The 27,503-nt window shown below is 41.9% G+C and overlaps 1 protein-coding gene across 1 annotated transcript in view; it reads right to left on the reverse strand.

The window, feature by feature from the left end:
• Positions 1 to 18,675, reverse strand: part of TENM2 (teneurin transmembrane protein 2) — a 1,165,990-nt gene extending 1,147,315 nt beyond the window's left edge. The window contains exon 1 of the mRNA XM_045284698.1: positions 18,427 to 18,675. Within this exon, the coding sequence (XP_045140633.1) occupies positions 18,427 to 18,652 (226 nt within the window). The 5' untranslated portion in view covers positions 18,653 to 18,675. The remainder of the gene's footprint in view (positions 1 to 18,426) is intronic.
• Positions 18,676 to 27,503: the final 8,828 nt, after the last annotated feature.

Raw genomic sequence — 27,503 nt, forward strand, 5'->3', positions numbered from 1 at the left:
GGAATGAAGAGGGTAAGGATTGGGGGCCCAGTTATAAACTCGGACTTTCTTAGACACGAGAGACCCTACAGACAAGATTGCGTAAGTGTTGAATTGCTAACCCAAAAGATTGGCAGGTTGTTCAAACCCACCAACTCTTCATGGGGAGCAAGATGAGGTTATCTGTTCCTATGGAGATCTATAACCTTATCGGGAGGCTCTGGTCAGAATCCACTCAACGGCAATGGTTTGTTTTGGGTTTGGGTTTGGGTTTTTCATAAATATTGGATGGCAAAGGAAAGAAATGCCAGTGTACATTTCTTCCTTTTCTAAGTTACTCTTATATATTTAGTTGTCATCAAGTCATTAAAATGTAAACATTTACCTTGTAAATTTAAGGAAAGAATAGCGAATTGAACTAGCAGGTGATATAACTGATCAGAATACTGAACATACAGGTGGACCAATAGGTTTACAGAGAGGATGTGCTACTGGCCGTCCCATGCACTCTATGAGCCTCTGCTTTCTCATTCGTCAGAAGATGCGTCTTTCATCGGTGGCATCAATGGCTTGCACTTCTGTGAGCTGTTGATTGGGTTCCGCCCAGAAGTGACATTGATGATCTGTTTCCATAAAGATCACACCCCCTGCAGCTCGGTTCTGCTCAGTAACACTGAGCTCAGTTCTCAATAGCAGCTCAGTTCTGCTCAGTAACACGTGGGGTCGCCAGGAATTGAAATCCACTCCAGAGCAAGGGGTCTGTCTTTGTTGGTTAAGGATCTGTCATTCTGTGGCCACAGCATTTCTGAGAGAATCTTCTTTGCCCCATCATCTATGGTTTCCAGAGAAATAGCATCTGTCACATCACTGGCACAGCGTTTGTGTCCCTCCCTTTATTTTTCTCCTGCTAAGGTGTTTTAATCCTGACAGTATAATAGAATAAATCACAGCCATCAGAGATGGGAGTGACACTGGCCACACACATTAGAGATAAACAGTCAAAAATCATTCACCCGTGCCTTCCCCTTTGTCCATAGCCTCTGCTGTCTGACAACACTAAGCTTGAACTACTATTTCCATCTGGCTGCACAGATCAGAGTACTAAAATAGCCCTCTGCACTGTCTTAATAGCTTTAATGATACTCCACTTTCCAGCAGCCTGATGTTCGCTCCATCTCAACATTTGAACATGATTTCTCTCTCGGGCAACTGTTGAGGGTCACGTGGCTGTTACATAGTCAGTCAGCAAACACTTCCTGACATCCACAGACAAGGGGCTACTGGAGCTGGACCACCTAGGTTTGGTGCTCTTGCTGCCTTTCACATACAAGTTGCCTGCCCTTGGTCAACCTTGACAGTCCTTCAGCATAATGGGGATTTTCAAGTATCAAACTTATCAGGTGTAATGAGGGATCAGGTACTTGCTCAGTAAATGGCAACAATCAATATTATTATAGAACTCTTTTTGTCTCTGCTTTAGTAAAGAAATGGAAGCAATATAGTGTTGGTGCATTAGGGATTTGGATCTCTCAATGTCATCCATTCAATGCTGATTTGTAACAACCCCTGTGGGTTACGGAGACGGTGACTGCTTATGGGTGTGGAAAATCCAGTCTTTCTCCCTCAAAGATGCTGTTGGTTTTGAACTGCCGACCATGCAGATCGGAAATCGCAGACCAATGCATCACCACTGCACCACAAGGGCTCCGGAGGGAAATGGATGGTGGTGGCAACATGTCCTCCCGAGAAAGGCCTCTCGGCATAGTTGATCTGGGAATGACATAGGTCATGTTAATGGCTGCTTTTCAGGATGGGCTTTTGTCTACCTCTTTGTTTCCTTTCTACCCCATCACACTTGCCTTCAACGGCATCCTTGCATCACTCTGTGACTACAACCTCCCTGCACAACCAGGACTGGCTATGTTTGTGTACCAGAGAATTCTCTGGTTTTTAAAAGAAAATCTCCTCTCTTAATCAGAAGAAAGGAAAACACTAGGCAAATAAAAGGGGTGATACATGTGAACCAAATACCTTTTCAAAAGCCAGCCCTGGAGGAACAAGAAACCACACTTGTCAGTACTTCATTTGCATGAAGAAGACCAAGGGGTGGAATGTAGTGGTGGATACCCAGTCTGAGATCCAGCAGATAGGGAGGGACAGCCCCGTAGCTGTGCTCCAGAGAGCTGGCCACTGGGCATCCTGGGCCATGCCTCCCTGCTCATGACTCTAACCTTGACCAAATCCAAAACAGCAAGGATGGGCTTCTTGTCTTCAGTCGATGGAAGAAGTCAAGTCTCTAAGCTTCTGCCAGAAAGACCTGAACCATTTCTAAGACGCGAGGGGCTATTTCTCTGGAAGGATTCAGCCCTGAAAGCCATTACCTGCTCCCTCTGTTTCGTCTCTCAATCCATTCTGATCTGTTTCTCACTGATAAGCCAGAATTGAGTTTTGTTGTTTACTTGTTTACTGTAAATGATAGTAGCTGCTCTCCTGCTGAAAATCCTCTACCGAATTCCCTCTGCCCGTGTGATTTTGATGATCTCTGCACTATCATTTTGCCTTTTTTAATACTGGAATGATAAAGAACTGATGCATGTAATGCACATTGAATAGTCCCTGGCACTTCATAAATACTCAATGAAAAGTAGTGCTATCACTAAAGAAACAAAACTCTGTGGAAGAAGAAGCCTTCTGTTCATTCCTTTCCTGTCTCAGTCCTTTTACAAAACAGGCTGAATCCCTGCCTTAGAATGCTAACACATTCCTTTTCATGCTGGTAAGAACAGAAAGTAACAGTATCAAACCACCACAGAACTTAACAATCTACAACTAATCATCTCCTGAGATATAAACTGAGTTTGAACAAGAAGAGGTGGCACACACAGATATTTATGCTTTCTCTAACAGCTCTGTGAGTTTCCTGAAAAGGGTTAATCAAAAAGATGTTGGAAAGGTGCTCTGATGCCCAATGAACAGCATGTGCTGCTATCACTGCTTTCAATAAGCACTCTATAAACAGGCAGGGTATGTGCTCAGAGGATCCGGAAAAAGAGACAAAACGCATGTTGGCTTTCTCTCAGGGTTTGGCTAAAAATACATCATAACATGCAGTGCACAGGCGTGTCCTAGAAAGCTCTCCCCACTGGGGATGGCCAAAGCACAGCTCTGACTTTGTTTGGCAACAAAGATCCCTTGATCATGTACCAGCAAGGGGAGGGGAGGCAGGCATGAGTAAACATCTTACTTTCCAAGGTTTCTTCCCAGTCTACTATAAGAGAACTCAACTAGCATGGGGAAAAGGCTGCCCGGTATCAGTTGTGTCTTGATACATGTGGTGGCACCAGAAGGATTGAAAATGAGAGTGCTCTAGAATCTGATATGATCCCTTCCCAATCATGTCCCGTTTAACACAGATTCATGAAATGCTCACGGGTACGGAACTAGAACGGAGATGGAGAGCCGAATGAGGCACTCTCTTTGCCCTCAAGGGACTTTCAGGGGATGTTTACAGTTTTGCCTCCACCCTTCCAAGATCTGAGGTGATGTATGTTGAGAGGGAAAAATAGCTATCAGGTTTGATAGACGTGCGATTAGGTTATTTCACAAGGATTGAAAACCATAACACAACAACCAGCCAGTCAGGCCACTGTAATATTCTTACACAATTGTTTGTTTTTAAGTTGTTGTAGTAGTTATTTTTGTAAACCTAAATCTACTATAAAATAAAGTTCATTAAATGTGTAAGCCAATCAACTAAGCAAGCAAACACGCGAACAAAAACCCACAAAATTTCTTAGGTAAAGCAAAATCAAAAACGAGTTTTAAACAGTCCTAACACATAGCACATGTTAGTAAGTGCCATGCGTGTACCTGGGGCTCATGTGCTATTATTCCAAGTATGCGTTGCCTCGCTGGCTGGTAGTTTCAGGAACACACCTTCAGTTCAGGCTTGCGTGGCCTCTTCTCAAGGGTGCTCCATACTCTGTCACCAGAACACCCCAGGGCATGGAAGGAAAGCAGGACTTTGTGCGAAGACTTCACACTGCTCTTGATTTGGCTGTTCTACATCTGGAGAACTTCCATGCCGGATAAATTTTTTTAAATTCTGACTTCTTCATTTTGTTGACCTGAACTTGAATTGAGAAATACTAGACTTGAATTCCCCAATGGCACCAAACCTCCTAAAGCTTAGAGGCAGTTGCTCCAAACCCGAACAGTCTCTACCATAACACACAGCTTACTACAGACCACTTCATTCATTCATCTTTCCTGCCTGGCCTTGGTAAGCATTGAAGTTTAACCCCATACTGGATTCCTGTCAATGTTGCGTGCCATTGAGTCTATGCCAATGCATGGAAACCTCTGTGATAGGATCCGATAGGATGCCTATACTGGAATCTGTATAGGAATAGGTCAACAATGTCTTTTCAACCCTGGCACCTTGGGTGAGTTCAAACTGCTGGTCTTTTAGTTATCACCCAAGTCCTTAATCATGGTGACACCTGGACCCCGAGTCCTCCCTGCTTCTCATAAATATTCACCCCATAGAGGAACCCGAAGCCTAATATTAACACTACCTTTCTTTACTGACTGCACTTTTCAACATCAACTTCATTTGGTACCGATTCATGTCCTGCGGAGCCCAACTTCATCATCACTGCGTTACCTCTGAAGATGGTGGATCGATGAACACAATTAATTAAATATGTGCTACATTCTAGGCAGGTGCTTAAATTAAGCCTCGTGTTTAATATTTAACAGGATGTAAGAGGAGAGTCAGAGATGCTGAAAGAACCAGTCCACCTGCTTCTTCTAATTCAAGAACAAAGAGGTGGACCCTGGCCACCAAGGAAGGGCCTGAAGTACCTTGGAGAGGGCAAATGGTTGCTCTTTTTTGTATTATTTGGAAAAAGTATAATGGGCATCCATTCACATGTGATGTAATGAACCCACACGCTCATGAATTAAGAGGATCTATGAAAACCAGTGATGCAGTGATCGTTCTGTGATAGAATGCTCCTCTTTCCTGTGGGAGACTAAGGTTCAATCCCGACCACTGCCCTTCAGTGCAGCCCTCTCAGAGCAGTCTGTTAGTAGAGGCTTCTCTGCAGCCATCACACTGGAAAGGTTCTATCAGAGCTTCCAGACAAAAGCTTGGAAGAATGGCCTGGTTAACTACTAGAAAAGTAAGACAAAAATCAGCCAGTGAGCACCGAGTGGATCCCAATGGTCCAATCCTGTTATTCACAGGATTGCTCCGATCAGAGGAGACTCTACACAGCTGACACCACATTAACAACAGCACTATGATCACTGTGATAAGTGAAGGCTGCAAGTCACCATGAGGCCCTGGACACCTGAAATGCCTTAAGTCATTAAGTAATGGATACAGTTTGTATGACGTGTCCTCTTACACTCCAATCCAAAGTGTTTTCCTTCTTTCAATAACATAATTCTAAAAAGATGCCTTCTTGGGTCTGATGCACAGAAATTCTGATTTAAATGATCTTGGGGAGGTCTGGGGCAAGTGGACTTTTCAAAACTATCCTGTAGAGTCCAATGAGATGCTGAAGTTCAGCACCATGAGTCCAGAGCCCAACATGGCCTGGACCACATCTTCCGTCAATCTCCCCACCCCCTATTTCACCCGCACACTGCTCAGCCATGATAAGGCAGCACTTGTCTGTGGTCTCCCTGCTGCTCAATCTCTGGGCATGTGAAGCAGGAGTGTTAACTGGGTCATCTCTGTGCGGTGCTTTTGTAATGCAGACACACTGGGCCAGAGTGTGGGCATTAAGTGAATTGTAACTGCACACTAAGGCGAATTTGAACTCAAGGCTGCCAAATGGACAGGAGTCTATTTAAAGCCACTGATGTCACCACGATTTGCTGTCATTTTAAGAGCGTTTTGTGTGGGCTCTGCGTATTTGTGCTATACTTGACTCAATTCCTTCTTTCTTGCTTTCTTGCTTTTTCTTTCAACCTTGTTTGAGAACATTACGGTCCCATGCTACATTCCATTCTTCTCATGTTCCAGACGCATTAAGTAAACCCATTGAAACAATATTAGCCTGCTAAATTTGCTAGATAAAGGCAAACATTTGGGTGGAAAGTGCTACAAATAAGCTCAGTGCTTTAATTCTCAGTACATGGAATAGACTTTAACCGTACAAGGACAGAGTGAGACACACAGTCAAGGTGGCAATGGACATTGGGGAATTCAAAAGGCGCTGCTTCAAACTATTTTTAAAGTAAAATGCCTCCTGCTGGGACAGTCTACTGCCCAAAGATGACTATTCATAAATCAGGGTGAACAAAGAGAAGCTTCACATTTTGTGGCTCTAGCAAAAAAAATAAAATAAAATAATGGAAAATAACAGGTTCAGCCAAGAATACAACAACAGAGCCCAACCGGCTTTTCTCCGGCTTTTTTTCCCCCTCTTCATTTCTGAAAAGATTGTTCTGTCTTAGAGAAAACCCATTAAACATAACGCTCACAGTAACTTTGGTAAAATATTCCAAATATTGTAAAAACACTGTTGGGCGTTATTAAATAAGTCTTTGTCACACTTATTTTTAATATCTTTACGCACACTCGGTATTTGCTCTGCTCATTCCCAGCAGAGTTATTACTAAAGTAGATCTGACTTGAGGTTGAGTGGAAGGGAAAGCAGTCAATGCCCAAGGAATATTGAGTAATAACTTGGTGGCGCGGTGGAGGCTGGCCAAAGCAGAGAGAGAGGATTGTGAGATATGCATGCCAATTAAGGTGCTCAAGAAATGAACATGAATTCATTTCGGGTACATATCAGCCCCCTCCTTTTCACATGTCCCTAGGGATGCTTCTGGAATTGCCAGAGCTGAAAATTAAATTATAAACCTAAAACATGACATTGAAAATGTTATGTCTCCTTTGATAATATCAGTGGGATGATTCATCAGCAGGCCAGGCACCACCACGTGAGGGCCCAGACTGTAAGCCCGAATGAAGCAGATGTTGGCAACCACGTCATCTGTGCTACTGTTATCCTCTGGAAAACTCTGTGGGTATGAATGGCATCCTGTGGTTGATTACATATGCACTGCAGGCCTCATATGCACACCCCATAGTAGGTCCCTGCAGAGACATGATTACAGTATGTGACACCAAGCTGCACAAGCTTATAGCATTGTTGGACCACAGATACACAGTAAAAACAAATGTTACACAGTGCACATCGATTTTCAAAAGCGGATGCAGAACATTCTTGCAAGTTGGCATCTTACAATGTTGCCTTTGGTGTTGCCATCCTGGAGAGACATCTACCCACATTTTCCAAGTGGTCTTCTCTGAGCAGTGTTGTCAAGGTTTCTAATTAGTTCAGGACACAAGTGAGTAATATGAATGGATTCTCGTGAAGGTGTACCGGTGAGTCAGAGCAGGAAACTGCAGAGAACTGTGTTTCTCTCGCTTTTCACAACAGTCCTGGAATTTATGTGCATGCAGAGTCCCTCAAAAAGACCACCACCAATAGCAAGCCAGTCCGGGCTGCAGGAGTTCTGAGAAGGGCAGGCCATTAGTGGTGTGATAGGGGTCTTCATTCAAGAGGTGGTCTGCAGGTCACACTTGAAGGATGAACACGTTGGAACAGGCAGAGGGGTGATCTATGGGGAGGAGTGGAGGGATACCAAGAGTCCCTTGGCATGTCTGTAATTGCAATCGCTTTGGGGAACTGGCGCGTAAAACCAGGGACTGAAGAGGCGGGAGGAAGGTATAGGGTAAAAAGCAGAGGGAAGTCTTCTGGCAAAAAGGAATGTGAATCGGTTGCCGACAGACACTGGATTCAAAATGTCCAAAGCAATCTCTAGGTCATATGTGATCCATGGACATAGCAATCTCCAGGTCATATGTGATCTATGGACATAGCAATCTCCAGGTCATATGTGATCTATGGACATAGCAATCTCCAGGTCATATGTGATCTATGGACATAGCAATCTCTAGGTCATATGTGGTCCATGGACATAGCAATCTCTAGGTCATATGTGATCTATGGACATAGCAATCTCAAGGTCATATATGATCTATGGACATTTTCTTTGTGCCATTTGATTTCAGGAATAAAATCAAGGCCAACTCTGAATAGTGGAGATGAAATAAAACTGGGGCTTATTTGAGAATCTCATGTCAAGTTTGAACTGGGTGCAGAAAGAAAAATGTTTATGAATCTCCTTGCAGAATCTCGTTCCTCTTCCTATTCCTTGATTATTGGTGTAATCATGGAAATTACTTTTTGTGTTTCTCTGTTCATTTGTCCTGAATGATCTCATCACACCTCAGGGAAGTATTGGCTGTCCACTTTTAAATATCTATCTTCAGCTCACACTTCTCTCCAGCACACCATAAAAGAGGCAGAAAAAAATGTTTATAAAGATTCACAGACAGCTAAATTCAAAGGTGAATTAAGATCGATGACCACTTGAAGAATAAATAACCATACAAACAAGAAATTTTTCAATAGCTAATGTTACTAAAATTAAGATTTAATCTTGGAGCGGCAATGTATATCAACAATTAAATCCACATAAATTGATCTACAGAGTGACATAGACTACAAATTACTGCATAAAATATGATGAGAGTAAATTAATTTTCATCCAGGTTTATATGGGTTAATTCTGCCCTTAGTTAAATCTGTATTTAAAATTCACATTGATTTGCATATTATAAACGATCATCTCTAAATAAATTGTGTCTATCTACTCCCTTAGAGCATCTTTTTCAATCTAGTTTTGTGTGTTTGTTTATTTAACTTGTAAAATTGTCTAACAACTCTCTCACAGTGTGCTGGCAACAGCTGACAGTTGTTAGAGGTATCTTTCATTTCTTTCTAAAAATAAGGAAATGATGTTTGAGTTATGTTCATCTTTAGGAGCAAACGTAAGGTAAGGTGTACGTGAAGGCAAACAAACACTGTCAACAAGGTGGAGGAGAAATTCTGGGATTAAAGATGTCAGAATTTTTGAAGTCATGAAAAACCAAACCAAGCAGGTGGGTGTAGGGTGTGTGGTGTGGGGGAGATTCCTGTAACACAGAATTTCATGAGAAGTGGAGAACAGGTAGGTGGTCTCCATTAGTTCTAGCAAATGGACAAAAATGACAATGACTACACTTATCACAATAATCGCTTATTAAAGGACAATATAATGACTAACTATAATAAGTGGCCTTGCTAACTATATGTGGTAGAAATCTTTAGGGTTGGAGAAACTAAGAGACACTTTGAGAGGTCATGTTCTAGCCTTTGACCAAGGTTATATTGATAGTTCACCTCAGTGAGCACACGCATGTTAACTTCAGAGTCGACATTCTTAACTGCTTGCACATGTTAGCCAGAAGAAGCTGCTAATTATCAAGCTGATGCCAAATTCTGGTGATCCCATGGATGCCAGAGGAGGACCATGCTCCATGATGCTTTCAGTGCTTGAATTTTTAGAAACAAATCATCAGGCTTTCTTCTGAAGTGGTTTTGAGTGGACTCAAACCGCTAACCTTTCATTTGGAACCTTTCATTTCAAATGTGCTAATCATTTGCACCACCCAGGATGAGAATGAATCTTAAGCGTGTGAGTCAAAAAAACTCTTGCTACAGAATTGTAGAAAACTTTATTAAACAAAAATATTAAAAAGTGAAGCTACTCTTTCTCAACATATCCTCTAGGCCTATAGAATTTTGAAGGTGGTATTTACATCTGTCTAAAACTTTCCCCAAGAATCCTTTGATTTTTTAATTAACATCATGTTAAAACAGCAGCCACAGTGTCCTCCAGGGACTCAAATGATGCTCTTTTAAAATGCTCTTTGAATTTGGGGAACAAAGAAATCCACAGGGTTAAAATCAGGTTGTAGGGTGGATGGAGTGAGAGATTCGAATGACCCTATCTAGGGCCACTAAGGGTTGGAACTGATGCTCTGGCAGTGGATTTAATAATGACCAAACCCAAAGGAAAGAACCTGGAACTTCACTAAAACCTAAAATTTGCCCTTCTTTGTAATTAAAGTATTTATATTTTCAAAATAAAACCTTTCAAAATGTTGCTTGGAGTATGTTGCTGCTGTTAGGGCCTTTGAGCTGGTTCTGACTCATAGCCACCCTAGGTGGAACAGCACACAACACTGCCCGGTCCTGTGCCAAACCCCTCACTCTTTGCTGGATTTGAGCCCATTAATGCAACCAAACTGTCCATTCATTTTGTTGACTCTTTTTCACTGATCCTCTACTTTACCAAGCATAGTTTCTTTTATCGGAGGCCATGGTCTGGTGTCTCTTGATGGTATGACCAAATTACTGTTGTTCTGAAGTGCTGTCGAATCTGTTTTGTGGTCATTACATAATTTCACGTCAAATTGAATCTATATAAAAGTGTAGGGTTGGTATTCAACTTGTCAATCAGGTCACAGCCTGAAGGTGTTTCCTTGTGGGTGTGGCCTTCTCATAAAGAGGTCCCTTGGGGCCTCCCCTTCTTCTCTGCCTTCACCTCCCTGCTGGCTGACCCTGGTTGCTGCCTGAGTCCTGGAACTACCATTGGATCCACATGACTTTGCACCCACCAGCCTGTTCTCTTCCTGCATCCTGCCTCATTGCATGTGGTTGTGTGAGCCTGCAGAGGAAGTGACGGGCTAGTACTGGACGTATGGACTTGAGTTGGACTGGGCAGGAATGTTGTCTGGATATATAATTACTTCTTGATATAAAATTCTTTCTTACACATCTATGAGTCTCCCTTGATTTTTTTTCTCTGGTTAACCCAACCGAACACATGTGCTGACTCATACTGACCCTGTGTACAACGGAACGAAACACCGGCCAGGCCTGTGCCATCCTCATAATCTTCCCTAGGTTTTCTCCCACTGTCGCAGCCATTCTGTCAATCCATCTCACTGAGGGTCCTCTTTGATTTCACTACTTCTCTACTTTATCAAGTATGAAGTCCCTTCTCAGGGACCGGTATCTCTTTATAACATGTTCAAAGAAAATTAAAATACCATGCAATGACAAATGAACAAACAGACCTGCCTTGGAAGAAATGCAGCCTGAAGACTCCTTAGAAGCAAGAATGATGAGGATTTGTCTCACTTTCGGCCTGACTGAAGCACCCGAGACTAAGTCTCCACATTCTCACTTTGAAGGGGCATTCTGCTTTGTTTTTCCAAGACAGATTTGTCAGTGGTATCTATGACATATGTTCTTGGCCAACACCATTTAATGACATCAATTTATCTTTGGTCTACCTTATTCATTGTCCAACTTCCACATCCATATTAGATAACTGAAATGGCCATGGCTTGCGTCAAGTGCACCCAAGTCCGCACAATGTTTCTGTGGCTCTTTTACAAGTTTAAGAGAGTGTCTGCAGGATATTTTGCCCATGGAAACAAGTTGTTTGATTTTTTGACTCCCACTTCCATGGATCCCACTTTATGGATCCAAGTAAAATGAAATCCTGAAAACTTCGTTTTTTTTCCTACATTTAATATGACGTGGCTTAATGATTCAGTTGTGAGGAATTTTCTTTTGCATCGGGTGAGGTGTGATCCATTTTGACAGATGTAGTCTTTGATCTTCAACAGTAAGTGCTTCAACAAGGGCCAGGTGCTTCAATTCTCCAGCTGCATATTGTTGTTTGTGTGGTTAGGTGCCATCAAAGCCGTTCTGTCTCACAGTGACCCGGTGCACAACAGCAGGAAACACGGGTCTGCCCTCACAGTCATCGCCATGCATGAGCCTAGTGGTGCAGTCGTGGTGTCCATCCACCTCCTTGGGGGCTGTCCTCTTTCTCACTGCCGCTCTGCTTTACCAAGCATGCTCTTCTTCCCCAAGCAGCTTGATGGCTCCATCGCTGGCTTCCTGACAAGCTGCAGCAGGCACCCTGGTGGAACCCGATTCAGAGTGGAGCTCATAAACACAGAGCAATAGAAGTCAGTCCCCAAAGGTTCCACTCCCACATGATTTACCTGACCCATGCACACCATGATCAAGTCCATCCAAGAGTCCAGCTCCTCCTCAGTCACATTTCCAGTGCCCTCCCACCCAAGGGACCTCCTCTGCACCATCCCCAACAATGTTCTGCTTCCATTCATTTGGCCTTTACCTCTGGCAATAGTTCTCAGCTGTGCAGAAGGGTGTCAGTGACTCATTCCTCCTCCTTCAGTGGGAGTGGAGGCCTTCTTCCTCATCTGTTCTTAGTCTGGAAGCGCCGCTGAATCCTGCTCACTTGGGTGATCCTGTGGCCTTGGAAATACCAGCAGCATAGCTTCCAGCATCCCAGCAACACACAAGCCAGCACAGTAAGATTCACCGGCAAACAAGAGGTGGATCTGCATATTATGGGTTATTACTGAATCTTCCTCTACTCCTTATGCCATATTTCGTCATTCGGTTCAGCTTCTCAGATTATCTGCTCAATATCAAGATTGAAAAACTATGGCAAGGGGTACAAACCTTTTGCACACCTTGGCTAATTTTAAGCCACTCAGTATTCCCTTGTTCTATTAGAAGGCCTAACTTTTGATCTATGTTCAGGTTCAGCATGAGTACAATCTAGTGTTTGGGGAAACCCATTCTTTGTAATGTTGTCTATGGTTTATCATAGTCCACTCTGTCAAATCCCTTTGCATAATCTGTAAGACACAGGTAAACATCCTTCTGGTGTCCTCTGCTTTTAGGTCAGATCCATTTGTTGTCAACAATGACATCCTTCCTTACCTGTCCTCATCTGAAACCTGCTTAAATTTCTGGCAGTTCCCTGCCGATGTCCTTTGACAACTATTTTTGAATGATCTTCAGCAAAATTTTATTTGTTTGTGATATTAATGGTATCGTTAAATAAAATTTGGATTCATTTGGAACTTGTTTCTCTGGAAGAAGCACCAACGTGAATCTCTTCCAGGCCCTTCGCAAGGAAGCTCTCTTCCAAAGTTTTTGGCACAGACAAGTGAGCAACCACATTGCTGCTTCCATTGTTCAAGCAGTTCTATTAGTATTCTGCCAGTGCTTGGAACCTTATTTCTTGCCAACACCTTCAGGGAAGCTTAGATTCTTTCTTCGCTTCCTATGGTTTTTGGTCATATGCCAACTCCTGAAATCGTTCAAAGTCAACTTATTCTTTTTAGGTATGGTAATTCTAATATCCCTGCAATGCTCAATATTTCCCCCAAAGAACCACCCACCCATTTTTTTTCTTAGAATTTTGTTATATTGCAATTCAAGGCTTGATTTTTTTCTTCACCTCTTTCAGCTTGAGAAATGCCTTTTTGTTTGCTAACTCCAAGTCTTTGAATTATATTGTTACAACTTTCCTTTGTCCTTTCCAGCTGTTCTTTGAAATCATCTGTTCAGCTCTTTTACTGCATCATTTTTTCCATTGGCTTCAGTTACTCTATGTTCAAGTGCATGTCTTGAGTTTACCTTGACCTGCAGGCTGGTCTTTCATTTTCTGCTTGTTAATGACCTTTCCTTTTTGTTAATGTATGATGTCCTTGATATCACCCTAACCTCATGCGGTTTTGTCATTAGTGTTCAATATGCCAAATCCATTGTGAGGGTGGTCTCTAAATTCAGGTTGGAAAAGCTCAAGGTTATATTTTGGTTCTCATGAGCTTTTGTAAATTTTCTTCAGCTTTAATGTGAACTTGTATATGTGCCATTGATGGTGATTCACAAATGGCTCCTGAGTTTGTTTTGGCTGATAGTATTGAGTTTCTCCACTGTTTCTTTCCACCAATGTGGTTGATTTGGTTACTATGCATGACAAATGATGGAGTGTGTGTATATGGTAGCTATTCACGTTGTTGACAAAAGCTATTTGCAATGAAATAGTCATGAATAAGTCTTGCAAAACTCTACGATGGGGTTTTCAGTGTCATTTCTACTAACAAAACCAGAGTTTCTAAGCACAGCTGTTCTCCTCTGTTCTAAATTTCACATTTTGGGGACCGGTAATTATTGTGAGAATGGAAATCTGTACCCCACGGGTGACCCTGATGGTATTTTAAATAATGCTCTCATAGGGCCGACTCTCATAGCAACACATAAGCCACTAAAGCATGAACATAATGGTAGCTTGGAACATAATGGAAAAATAACCATTATATGACAATGATGTAAACAGGTTTGCAAAGTATTTAAACAATTGTTATAAGCATATGCAGCAATTGAATCACTGTAGCTTATTAACACAGGTCAAATTTATCCTTTATCAAAATTTCTGCCCAAGTTATTTTAAAGATGATAGCTACAAACATTACTTTGTGGAATTCCCAAACCAAGGCTAGGCAAAAATGTGTGTGTGTGTGTGTGTGTGTGTTTATTTAAGTGCATGAAAGATTTGGTGAACTTTATTTTATCACTCAAACTGATTGAGAGAACTGTTGAAAGCATTCTTTCAAAAATCCAATCTTACCCCAGTTCTTTCTTTAACCTTGACCCAAACAGATAGTCTGAGGCACAGGGAAAGCATTCAGTCTCGGTCCCTCTCAGGAGACTTGCACTGCTAACTGGAAAGAAGGGCTTTTTGAAGAATAAGAGCCGGGGTGAACTCTATGGCCCGCTGGACCTTGACTAGCACCGAAACCACTCTGTTCTGCTTACCTGGGCAATATCATTTAGATAGTGACACCTTTCGTGGGTAGCGTTCCAAGTGGGAGGTGGTGCCAGAGGAGGGCGAGCAGGGAATCAGCATTGACAGGACTCATGCCTACAGCAGGGCCTTTCTGGCCTGGGTGGTTGGCGCAGAGGTACTGCAGGAAGGGAAGCTCGGGAGAGTGCTATGGCAGTGGAAATTGGGAGGAGTGGAGGGCCAGAGAAAAGGGAATACAGTACACTGGGTAAGCCTGGTGAGGATCGGTGAATCAGTTATTACAGTGGCTGTATTATTAAGAAAGAGTTCAAGCTTTGGATCCTTGAAAGGCTTATGAATTAACTTCATAGACCCTCCAAGTTCAGAGACTTTAATCCATTGTTTTTGTGTTTGTTTGCTTACTTATTTATTTATTTAGGAGGAAATCAAGCACTACATTTTTTAAAACATGCTTCTTGAATTGAACTCCCTGGATTTGAGATCTGTCTACACTTCTTCCTGTGTTGATGACTTTGGGTGATTTGTTTAATTCTTTCATATCTCAGTTTTCTAATCTGTATAAAGGAAATATTAATAGGGCCAGATCACACAAAGTTGTTGCATTAACTAAGCTAATACCAGTGAAATACTCAGGTCAGGGCAGAAAATGTTGAAAGTATGCAGTAAGTGCTAGCCATTATTATCTTGTTATGATTCTAGAAGTGCTAGTGGCTTTTGGGATTAAGTGTTGAATTAGTACATGCAAAGTCAGTGTTTCTAACGTACCAGGCCCTCCTTAGGAGAAAGATGAGGCTGTCAGCTCCCAATAAGGCTATATACTTTTATAAAGATTTACAGCCTCAGAGACACCCTACCAAGGGATATCAGGAATGAGAGTCCACTTGATGGTGATGGGTTTTGTTTTACGATGGTGGTTGTTTACTATATCTGAAAATTGTCAATGACAAGTCCTGGTAGAGCAGAGAATGTAGACCGGAGTCACGGGCCTATCATTATGCAACAAAAGACTTCATTTATATTCCTAACTCTACGCTTCTAAGTCGAGGGAACATGTCTAAGTCAGAGAAGGGTGCCCTTTCTGCCCCTTAACATCAGAGTTCAGAAGAATAAGCTGCCTGGAAAGCTGGCTGACTTTCTTCATACAAAGTGGCATCTATTTCTCAGGCTGGCCTGGGGCTGGGGCTGACCAGGGCTCAGACTGCTGCTCATTTTTGTCAGGTGCATTAACTCTCAGAGCACAGGATGCTGTTTTGTGCAGGATTAGTCACTTGCTAATTACTAATTACTGCAGTGGCCACAGACCTCAGGTCAGCAATTTTCTCTCTTAGCACCAGGAGGATTCAACATAATAGAGACCAGACAGGTAATTTGCATAGGCTCTACTTAAGAGAAGCAGCCCACAATAGAAGATGGCAGAGGAGGTTTCTGTACTGAAAGCAAGTGGAGGAGACACATTGTGATAGGCGCTTTCCAGAGCTTCCCAGGAGAACACCTGGCCCATCGGCCTGCTGGAATATGGCAGGTGATCACATTGGAGACTTAGTGCAGGGCAGCTGGGTAAGTCACACAGGGTCTGACCTGGTCACACATCACTTTTACCGGCTGGCAATTCTTTTCCCCTCTGAGCATGTGGAGAGTCATCCAACTGTGTTTGCCTGACTTGCTTGCATGTGAGAAGTGTGTTTGTTTTATGATCAGTATCTTGGGTTTTCAATAAGAATCTTACAGGAGATGATCCTGCTATGATCCTTGCTAATGTACGTATAGGCTAGTAAGCACTGATGGCCTTGTGCTTTGATTTCATGAATAAGGAAATGAAATGGGAAGCACATGACATTTAAAAAAAATATTTTATTAGTTTAAAATTTATTTTAACCCTCTCTGTTTTGGCAAAGAGGCAAGTTGCATGTGCTGTTTGCCAGATTGTATCTCCTGCTCCTTCTCTCTTTAAATATGTGCTTATTTACTTCCTGCAGAGTTCAATTTTAGAACCTATCAAAGTAGATCCACTCAGACTCTGACTACATTTTCATGCATAAATTCATAGACATCTTCAGAAGGAATTGCACTTGCATATGCAAATACTTTCCGATGCCTTTTCATTTCTACTTTTGGTCTGCACAGTTTTTTTTAATTCATGCAAAAACATTACACAAACAAATATGGGCTCAATAACAACACAAGGCATGTGTGAATTGTTAATTGCAAAGCTATGGGTTTGATATGGCCAAGCAACTTCCATTATTATCAATGGAAAGGAACAATAAGGTGTATTTGAAAATACACTCCCAAGCACTTGGTTTCGTTTTATGTAAATATTAATAAGGGAAAAGGTGACAGGCCAATCCACAATTCAACAATAGCTTGCGATCTACAGCTCAGTGCACATGGATCCAGGGGCCAGGACGCACCTTTAATGAGACTCAGGCCGACGAGTCTACATTTCAGCACAGACACATGAGAATCACAAATGCATGCAGCAACTCTGCAAATGAAACCCAAACAATGCAGCTGAAAATGAAAGGCTTTCATCCATGTTGAACGTGCATCACCTTCCAAAATTTGTGAATTTTGTGTATGTGCTGCTTATGAAAACAACAGAGAGATGCCCTAATTTTTCATATTTCATTATTCATTAAATTTCAAATTTAAACACTGCTTTATTTAATTAAGCCATGATTCCTCCTATTATTTTTCCAATTCCCACTACATGCTTTTTGGGGTCAGGTGAGAACTTAACGAAATAAAACACCTGTTGAAGTTACTCACAGATCAAAGGCATTTCATTGGGAACAATTTTCAAGCACTCCCTCACCTCCCATTTTCTCAGAGAAGAACAGTCCATGATTAATCTATGTGATAATGGTTCAGAGAATTAGAGAGAGGATAAAAATTGTTTTAAATGTATCTTTCAAGGATCGACAGTTGTGAGACAAATACAATTTGGAACTCTTTTACTGTTGATATCCACCCCCCAATATTCTTTAAGTGACAAAGCAGGGGTAGGTGAAATGGGCAGCAAAGAGATTTACTTTTTGGTTTCAGACTATCTCTGGATTTTAGGTTTAGAAATCATGAGCATAATGTTAATTAATAACATACACAGAGTATTGTCTAAGAAATAAAGATAGGTAAAGTAATGTAAGGAAGCTGAAAAAGCAGAAATGGAATTCCAAGGGAAGGTATCATTAGGGGTACAACTAATTGCCACATCAATTGTCAGGAAAAGGGAACAGGAAATAAAGAATTAATGTTGTCAACCAGCTGATGCAATAAACCACCCTCATAGGCCTAGACCCTTAGTGTTGACAGGGTTGAAGCTACCAACTTTGTGGGTAGCCACCCAACACGTGACCCACTCTGCCACCAGAGCTCGTTGATCATCATATAGTGGGGTAATGCCTTTCTTCACCTATCATCTACTTGAGTCGCCCCAATTCTTGGAGGTTCCAGAGTAAACTCCAAGGAGAGCAGATAGAAGCCACAGAGGGGCTCCTGGTCCTCAGGCCTGAGATTCACGATGCTCCTAGAGATACCCAGTCGGAAGCCAAGGGTCCTACTATCTCACCTTTCAAACCCCACCATGAAGCCTCCAAAAGCAACTCCCCGGACGTTCAAGTTGGTGTTGAGGAGACACGAGGCCCCTTGGTATTACCTGTGGGAGTTTGATACGGGCCGATAAAGGGATTGTGCTGAATTACAACCTAATGGGGTAGCTGCTTGCCAGCCCGGATCGTTTGCAGTTCGGTCTCCTCAGTCATGGGCGCACATCTGTCGTCAAGGGGGAGACGGATCCGCGCCGAGGCCCGCAGGCTCCGCTCTACCTACCTTGCCGGGGAAACTCGTCCGACTCCCGGGGAACCAGGTCGGCGACGCGGTTTCCGTAGTGCATCCTGCCGTCGTGGTCGTAGGCCTTGAGCGTCTCGCTGGAGCTGTACGACTTCTGCGTGGGCACGCGGCGGTCGTCGCCATCCAGGGACGGGCTGGTGTAGCGGCACTCCTTGCCGCACCGGCCTCGCGTCAACGAGCGGTGTCGCCGGTCCTTCACGTCCATTGCGCCTGATCAGGCAGCACACGGAGTTCTCGGGGAAAGTCAGTGCCCGCGTCTGGAACTTGTCACTTCACCACCTGAAAACATCAGAGGAAAGACCCAGCCTGAGATTACTCGAAAGGCCACCTTGCCTTCACTTCTGACCCAGACACCACCTTGGTCAGTGCGCGATGACCTGGTTGGCAAACATTGAATGTGGATTGAAACAAGCAGCCCTGCTGGGAGAGCTTCATGCAGGGAATTCATGTCCTTGCTGTGTCAGTTTAATAGATGTCAACAGCACTCCCGGCTAAAAAGTAACCCTTGTCTTCTGATTTCCTGTACCTGCATCAATAAGATACTGTGTCTATCACTCTAAGCAGTGCAAAGCCAAGCCCGTTTTATTATTCTTTAACTGCGATGTCTCTTTGTTACAGAAAGGCGGGGAGACAACGAGGCTAAAGAAGAAGACGAAAAGAAAGATGCAACAGTGGATTCCATGCTGAAGCATAACAATCCACAGCCAGCAAGTTGATTCCGATGGCTGTGACCCTGGCAGACAGACAAGTCCTGCTCCTATAACCTATAGACTATAAATCCCTAAGGCAGCCGACTGTCTCTTTTTTCCCCCTCAGAGCAGCTTGTGGGCTGGAACCAGTGACCATTTAGTTTGTAGCCCAATGTGTAACGGACTGCATCACTGGGGCTCCTATGTGGCATACATTTGTGCTATTAATATATTAATACTTTCCAAGGGTACGATGTCTCCTTCAATTAACATAAAATTGTCCAGCTGAGCCTGGAGAAGAATGAAATAATGCTTTCTTGACATGCGAACAATCTCCTTCTGATTTCCTTAGTAAGTGTTGAGCAAACTCCCAATCACTTTACTTTCTCCTGTGCAAATCTGTGCCTTGGGCACACCTGGCAACTTCTCCTCTCCAGTTGGCCCCCAACAGGAGAACTCTCCTTCATGACCAGTCTAATTGGCACAGCAATCTGATCATCAACCTGGCTCCTACAGTTCCCTTCACTGTTTGGACATCTACTTTGGGAAAGTTTTAAAAAGAGAGAGAAAGAGAGAGAAAAGAGCTGAAGACAATAAATAGGTAAGTTGATGGGAAGGGACACGTCTCACGTCTAAACCAGGAACCAGGGAGCCCACAGACTGCCTTTTGATATCCGGGGACTACAATTATATGCCAAACATCACTCAGACAACACCAACCTTCTGCCTAGCAAATACAACCCAAACGCTTAGGCGCTTCCAAGTTCCAAATGATAGGCTCTTATTGATTTCATTTGCCATGCAAAATAGCATGGATCACAGGGCCAGGGCCTGGACAGAATGGACAAATAATAATTTTAATTAAAATTGAAAATACAACTCAGAGCCTGAGCAATGATTTTCTCTAGGCTCATGTTGCATACTGCCTCCTCAATATGTCAGCAAATGCTAGGGCAGCAGATCTGTAGTTCTGAACCCCTCGGTTCATCCTTGGCTATTTACCACGTGACAACACACTGGAATGAGATGCCTATGTGTACTGAAGGGCTAGTCTATGTACACAGAGCAATAGAGATGTAGATGGCACCATATCTGGACCAGGCAGAAGTAGCCAAGCAATCCCTCCGTTTTCCTTCACTTAAGGGCCCCTTCTGAATCACAGAGGCCAGTCTCCTACCCCACTCTACTCAGACACCTTATCACACATTCATATTCATAGTGCCTGTGATTCTGGACATGTAAAACGTGGTACACTCCTTGGGAACATCAAGTACGGTTGTGTGGTTGCCATTGCAGTTTATAAAATAGCTTATATTCTCAATGAGCAAGTTGAGCTACCTTTTTGAGTGTCACAAGTCAAAGCCTCCTTGCCTGACTTGGAGGCCACAAATAGACAACATCAGCAAGGAAGTGTTTGTGGGGCAGTCAGTTCAAATGTCTTCAAGTGAATGCATTTTGTACATTAAAATACACTCCCTTAGGTTATGCCATGCCATGTTGTTATGTTGGACTTCATATTGCACACTAATTAAATATGGGGCACTCACTATGCAGAGCCTTATAAAGATAACTTCAGGTCTTTGATGCTCAGTTTCTTAGTCACAGAAAAGGATAGGATCGATTGCAGAGAGCTTTTGCCAAAATTAAAACAGGTATATGGGCAAATCTCCGGATCTATTGTCTAACCCACAATAGGGACACAGTATGAAGTATTTCCCCCTTATAGTTTCCCCTCTCGCTTCGCAATCACCAATGTAGAGGTGGGGGAGAACATACTAAAAATCTATGGAACTTAACCTTCTAATTATAAACATGGACACCGCTCACTTGTGGAGTATCTCCTTCTCAGATATTTTGCATTCATAATACCTTTGAAAAAATTTCCAGGTAGCACCAGTGATCTGATTCCATGCAGGACCACACAGAGGATGCCCTTTGTGAACCCCCTTGTATTATATACTAGAGGCCTTCCTGTTGCCATAGCCACACGAGGGAAAGAGTCAAGTCAGCAGTGGGAAACCTTCTTCCATTTGTCTGTGAAGGCTTGACGCAGCTATAGACAGCATGGAGTGAAACCAGGAACCGACAAAGAGAGATCAGCTGGGGGCTTGGACTTGTCAAAGAGGTCTACCAGAGGAAGCAGAGAAGAGGAAACATAGAAGGAGTTTCACAGGGCAGTGGTGTCAAGGACGGGGAAAGATAAACAGGGTTCCTGCCCAGCAAGAGAGCAGTGGGTAACATCAGACTACCACCACCATCATTATCAACACATATCATGGGCTCTGCAGTGTTGGAAAGGTATGGTGGGGAAGAGGGACCCAGTAACCAAGCCAGCCCACTGGCATAGGAGGTGGCATAACCAAAGTATCAACTCCCTTTAATGACCCGGTCTTTGGAACCTAATCATGTTGACACATGGGGAGGAAGGGTATCAAGGTTCAATGGTGTATCAGTAAAGAAAGGCCTTCAACTTCTTCTGACTATTTATAAATTTGTGTGCAACAGATGTGCTCTAAGGAATTTTTTGTGCCACTGTAAATTTCTATTTTGTAATGCCTTCGGTGTTTTTGAGTCATGGTGTCCTATCTCTTCTCATTTGAAGTATGCCTGGGAAGTCAGCGTGACTTTCTATAAGTGTGTGCGTGTATGCGTTTATTTAAAGACATGTGCTGAGTGGGCACCTAAAGGCTAGTCCTTATTAACAAAGTACAAGAATTTTAGTTTTTGGATATTTTAGCATATACTGTGGACTCCAAGTGATTTTTTTCCAGCTAAATTCCTAATTCTTTGTGTATATATATATATATATATATGTTATATATTAGTATATATATATACTAATTCCTGTTGCCATTGAGTTAGTTCAAACTTTTAACAGCAACAAAGGACAGAGATCGAACTGACCCATTGCGCTTCCAAGATTGTAAATATTAGGGTAACAGATTGCCAAAACTTTATTCCATGAAATAGCTGGTGATTACGAACCACATGTCTTTAGCAACCATTGTATACATTTTAACACCTGAAAAACAGCTGAAAAAAATCCACTAATAGTACGAGTTTAGAGTGTATGAAGTATTACTCTAGGAAAATAGGAAGTAGTTAAAAACCACATGTCTTTAGCAGCCGTTGCATGCACTATTGTATACATTTTAAAACCAGGAATAATCTGTTTTAACATTTATACATTTTACTACTACTACTACTACTATCACTAGCAGGACTTTCTACTCCCATAAATATTCACAATATCAGAAACACATAGGGACAGTTCTATCCTGTCCTATAGGCTCATGATGAGTCAGATAGACTCAAGAGCAGTGAGTGAGGCTACCATCCACATCAACCACTTCTCTTTCAGTTTATCATGGTGTGGTAGCTTGAGGTGAGAAGCTGTAAGCTATGTCACTGGCATTTCAAATATGATCAGGGCCACCCAACGTTAATAGGTTTCAAGGGAGCTTCCATATTAAGAAGAAACGATGAATAAATGTAGGTTTATAAAGAGACCTTCCACCATGTGCTGGCAAACAACCTCTAATGTTTGTCTTATCTTTGGGGGAGACAAAGCTAGGGAAAAGTCTAGGATCTGCCCATCTTGTCACATGTGTGCCCCCAATACCTCCCCTTTCTATTGCATGAATACCCCTAGATCATCCCCCACTCATTACTGTATTACCTGTAGCGCAACCCTTTACTGTGACATATTATCTTCACCTGCAATTAGGGGGCTTGCACATCCCCAGAGATGATATAAGCCTGGGTTAGCAATAAAGAAGCTCTCCCTTCATACCCTTCCCCTCTCCCTAACCTTCCTCTCTCCCTGGCCCTCTCTCTCTACTCCCCCTTCCTCTCCCCTGTCCTCACTCCCCTGTTCCATGTCCCTTTGTCCTCCTTCCCTCCCCCTCTCTCCTGCCCTCCTGTCTCCCATCTCCACGTGGACCACCAAGTGAAATGTGTCTGACTCCATTATTTCAATCTCTCATCTATCTCTCATGCTCTTCATGACTTTATCATAATCTTTATATATATCTTAACCATACAATTGTGCCTATCAAACCTGTGATTAGTTGTGGGGGGCTGACCTTTCCCCTACAAAGAAAGAATAGATTGTCTACTTCTAAGGAATCAGTCCCTGAAAACCTTCTGATTAGCAATAGAATAGTGTCAGGTATTGAAACCCTCCTGAATGGCAGGAGGGAATTTTCAGCTGTAGAGTCAAAGGATGAACCCCTCTGGTTGGAAGGCACTCAAAATAATGCTGAACAGCTTCCTTCTCAAAGTAAAGACAACCACAACAATAGGGGCAAAGTTAAGCCTTCCATATCTTCATTTGCTAAGGGGACATGATCCCATTATGAAAAGAATTTTCACCCCACATGAAAAGAAACAGCTGAAAAGATCCACTAATAATATGAGTTTGGGATGCATGAACTGTTACTCTAGGAAAAAAGGAAGTAGTTAAAAACAAAATGAAACACATGGAAAATCAACATGCTAGGCCTTAGTGAGCTGAAATGGACAGGTGTTCAACATTTTTAATCAGAGAGATGTGATTCACCACGCCAGGAATGAGAGACTCCAAAAATACAATTCAAGGTCAACCTTGAAGTATAATTCTGCCTGTGATAAGGCAGTATCAGTCCACATCTAAGCAAATCCAGTTAATTTAACTATTGTTCAAATTTATACACAAACCACTAAAGCTAAGGATGAGAAAATTCAAGAATTCTTCCAATTTCTTCAGTCTGAAATTGATCAAACATACAACCAGGGTGCACTGAAATTATTGGTCTTACAAAAGTGGGAGACAAAAAAAAAGCAAAGAGTAGTTAGAAAAATGTCCTGGATGATAGAAATGAAGCTAGAGATTTCAGAACAGATTTTTGCAAGGCCAATGACTTCTTCATTACAAACACCTTTTTTCCCATTGCACAAATGACTATACACATTAACATCTGAGATGGAATCCACAGAGATCCAACTGATTATATCTGTGGGAAGAGATGATGGAGAAGCTCCAGATTAGCAGCTCAAACCAGCCTGGGGCTGACTGTGGAACAGACCATCAATTGCTCGGATGTAAATTCAAGTTAAAGCTGAAGAAAATTAAAGCAAGTCCATGAGATCCAAATATGACTTTGAGTATATCACACCTGAATTTCAAGAACAGATTTGACACGTTAACTAGTAATGACAGAAGACATGATGCGCTGTAAGAGGACATCAAGCAAATCATTGATGAAGAAAGCAAAAGATCATTAAAGAAACAGGAAAGAAAGAATAGATCAATAGATATGTCAGAAGGGATTCTGAAATCTTGCTCTTACTCATAGAGCATCAAGGATGTTACTTTGAGGAATAGGGTGTGCCCACCCAAGCCATGGTATTTCAGTTGCCTCATATGCATGTAGAAGTTGGGTGTTGAATAAGGAAGACCGAAGGAGAATCAATGTATTTGAATTATGGTTCTGGTGAAAAATAATGGAAGTACCATGGACTGCCAAAAGGACAAACAAATCTTTCTTGACAAAGCTATAGTCAGAATGTCCTTATGGGCAAGGATGGCAAGACTTCTCATGTATTTTGGACATATTATCAGGAGAGACTAGTCCCTGGAGCAAAGTAGAGAGGCAGTGAAAAAAAGTAAAGCCCTGGAAAAGATTGATTGGCATCGTGGCTGTAACAAAGGGTTGACCAGAAGAACAATTGTGAGGATGGTCCTGGTTCCTTCTGCTGCACATTGGGCCACTACGAATCTGAAGCAACTCGAATGCACTTCACAGTGACTCTTAGGTGTTGACAGAGTCTGAGTGAAGAACCTCGACTTCTACTGCCATCTGACCCCAATGAGGCAAGGTCTCCCTTCCTTTGTCAGGACAGTGTCCAAAGGAGCTATCTATAATGAAAAGGTTATATAATATCCTGGATCTCAGACCATCTCAGCATATCTAAGGTTCAATCAAGTATCAGTTGTCATACTCAGAACCAGGAGATTCTCAGATTGAAGGAAGATAACGCCTAGCATGAAAGAACACAGGGGCACCGAAGTTAAAAACTGCAATATCATTTACAACCACTTCAAAAATGAAAAAGCGAAAAAATGCTTAAGTGGCGAGAAGGAAGGGGTATATATTATTTTAAGGACGAAAAGAAAACACCTTTCTATTTATAGTAGCATATCCAATGAAAGAACCTTTTGAGGATGAAGGAGAATTAAAGACAGTCTGAAATGAAGGCAAACTAAAAGACATCCTAAAACATTGGTTCATCAGTTCATTTATTTAGTTGCCTACAAAGAAAAGGGGGAGGAATGAATATTAAGGGACCACAAGGAAAAATGAACATAGTAATCAAAAGAATGAGTAAAAACAATGTATTTTTATTTAAAAATTTTTTTAAATTAACAGCCCATGTAAAAGACACAACCTTTCTTGCTGAGAGTGAAGAGGACTTGAAGCTCTTGCTGATGAAGATCAAGGATTGCAGCCTTCAGGACAGAGTACAACTCAGTACGAACAAGACCGAAATCCTCACAACTGGACCAGCGCGTAACCTTATGATGAACGGAGGAAAGGTTTAAAGGTTAAAGTTGTCAAGGACTTTGTCTTGTTTGGATCCACAATCAATGCTCAGGGAAGCAGCATTGATCAAAAGATAAGGTGCATTAGGTAAATGTGCTGCACAAGACCTCTTTGGACTACTGAAAAGCCAGGATGTTACCTGGAAGATTAAGTGCCCCTGACCCACACCAGGGCATTTTCAATCGCCTCGAGTTCATGTGAAAGTCGGAAATGGAACGAAGAAGACTGAAGGCGATTTGACGCATTTGAGTTCATTTGAATTGTGCTGAAGAAAAATATTGAAAGCACTGCTAATAAACTACTAATAGGACACACTTTTCTGTCTAGGATGAAGTAAGGCCAGAGTGTTTCTCAGAGGCAAAGATCGTGAGACTTTGTCTTACATACTTTGGACACGTTGTCCAGGGAGAGGCCAGTCCCTAGAGATGGACCTTATGTTTGGTAGCGTCGAGGGGCAGTAAATAGGAGGAAGGCCCTCAAAGAGATGGGTTGACACTGTGGCTGCAACAATGGGCTCAGACATAGAGCCAGCTGAGGATGGCGAAGGATTGGTATTTCATGCTGATGTGCATTGGGTCACTGCCGGTCAGAGCAAACTCGATGGCACTTAACAATAACAATAATGGAATTCTAAATGTGTGCTGAAGACATCATTTCTTTTTCAGAAAACTGTTTATAGAGAAGGACAATGGAAATTCAATGTTATAGACTACAATTGAATTAATAAAGTGACAAAGCAGTAGATTGGGATACACAATCCTATTGAGTTGATACTGATTCGTAGCAATACTATAGAGTCGAGTAAAATTTTGCTGTTGAGTTTCCAACCCCGTAAATCCTGAATAGAATTAAGTAGATTGCTACATCTTTCCCTGTAACCTGCCTGGTAAGTTTGAACCACAGAACTTTCGGTTAACAGTGGCAATAAAATAACATTAAAAAGCATAATAAATTAAAACAGTTCTCTAAAATATATTCAAGAAACCAACCTGAAAGTAGAAAAAAGAAGAGACAAAGGAAAACAGAACAAAAAGTAAGAAAATGAAAAAAATACATATCAAATAGAAGGAAACAAGAAAGAAATAATAAATAACAGCAGTGTCTATATTAATACTCAATAGAGTAAAGTTAATTGTCTGGGTATATTACTAGAGGGTATTATGATAATGATAATTGATAATAGTCAATCCACTAAGAATATACAACTATCTTAAATGAGTGTGCTCAAAAATAGAGCAAATCAAAATGAAAACAATGCTGTCAAAGACGAAACAAAAAATTAAGGCACCAAAAGAAGAAATAGATCCACAATTATAGTTATGTGGATCTATATATACATTTTTTAAATTATTGATTCTCAACAAATGGTAGAAAAGGTAGATAGAAAATCAATAAGGATACAGAAGAACTCAAAAACACTATTCATCAGTAGAATATTATCTACATTTATAGAACACTCCACTCAAATAAGTAGGTGGTACATTGCTCTCAATTGTGGAAAGCAAGTCATACACTATATTAATAAATACAGAAAAAGGCCTTTGTGAAAACGCAACATTTATACATGATAAGAACTCTCAGTAGTAAAGGAGTAGACGGAACATTTTTCAATTTGACAAAGAGCATCTATAGAAAAACGCACAGCTAACATTATACCGAATGGTCAATGACTAAATTATCTCCCCAAAGACCACGAGGAAAACCAGAAATTGTGGTGTCATAGCCCTTATTTAGCATAGTGATGGAAATTCTAGCTAGTGCAGTAACAGAAGACACAAATATA

This window comes from Echinops telfairi, unplaced genomic scaffold (genome assembly GCF_000313985.2).
Source record: "Echinops telfairi isolate 266 unplaced genomic scaffold, ASM31398v2 ScPeMD7_7469;HRSCAF=8507_0, whole genome shotgun sequence".
Classification (NCBI taxonomy): Eukaryota; Metazoa; Chordata; class Mammalia; order Afrosoricida; family Tenrecidae; genus Echinops; species Echinops telfairi.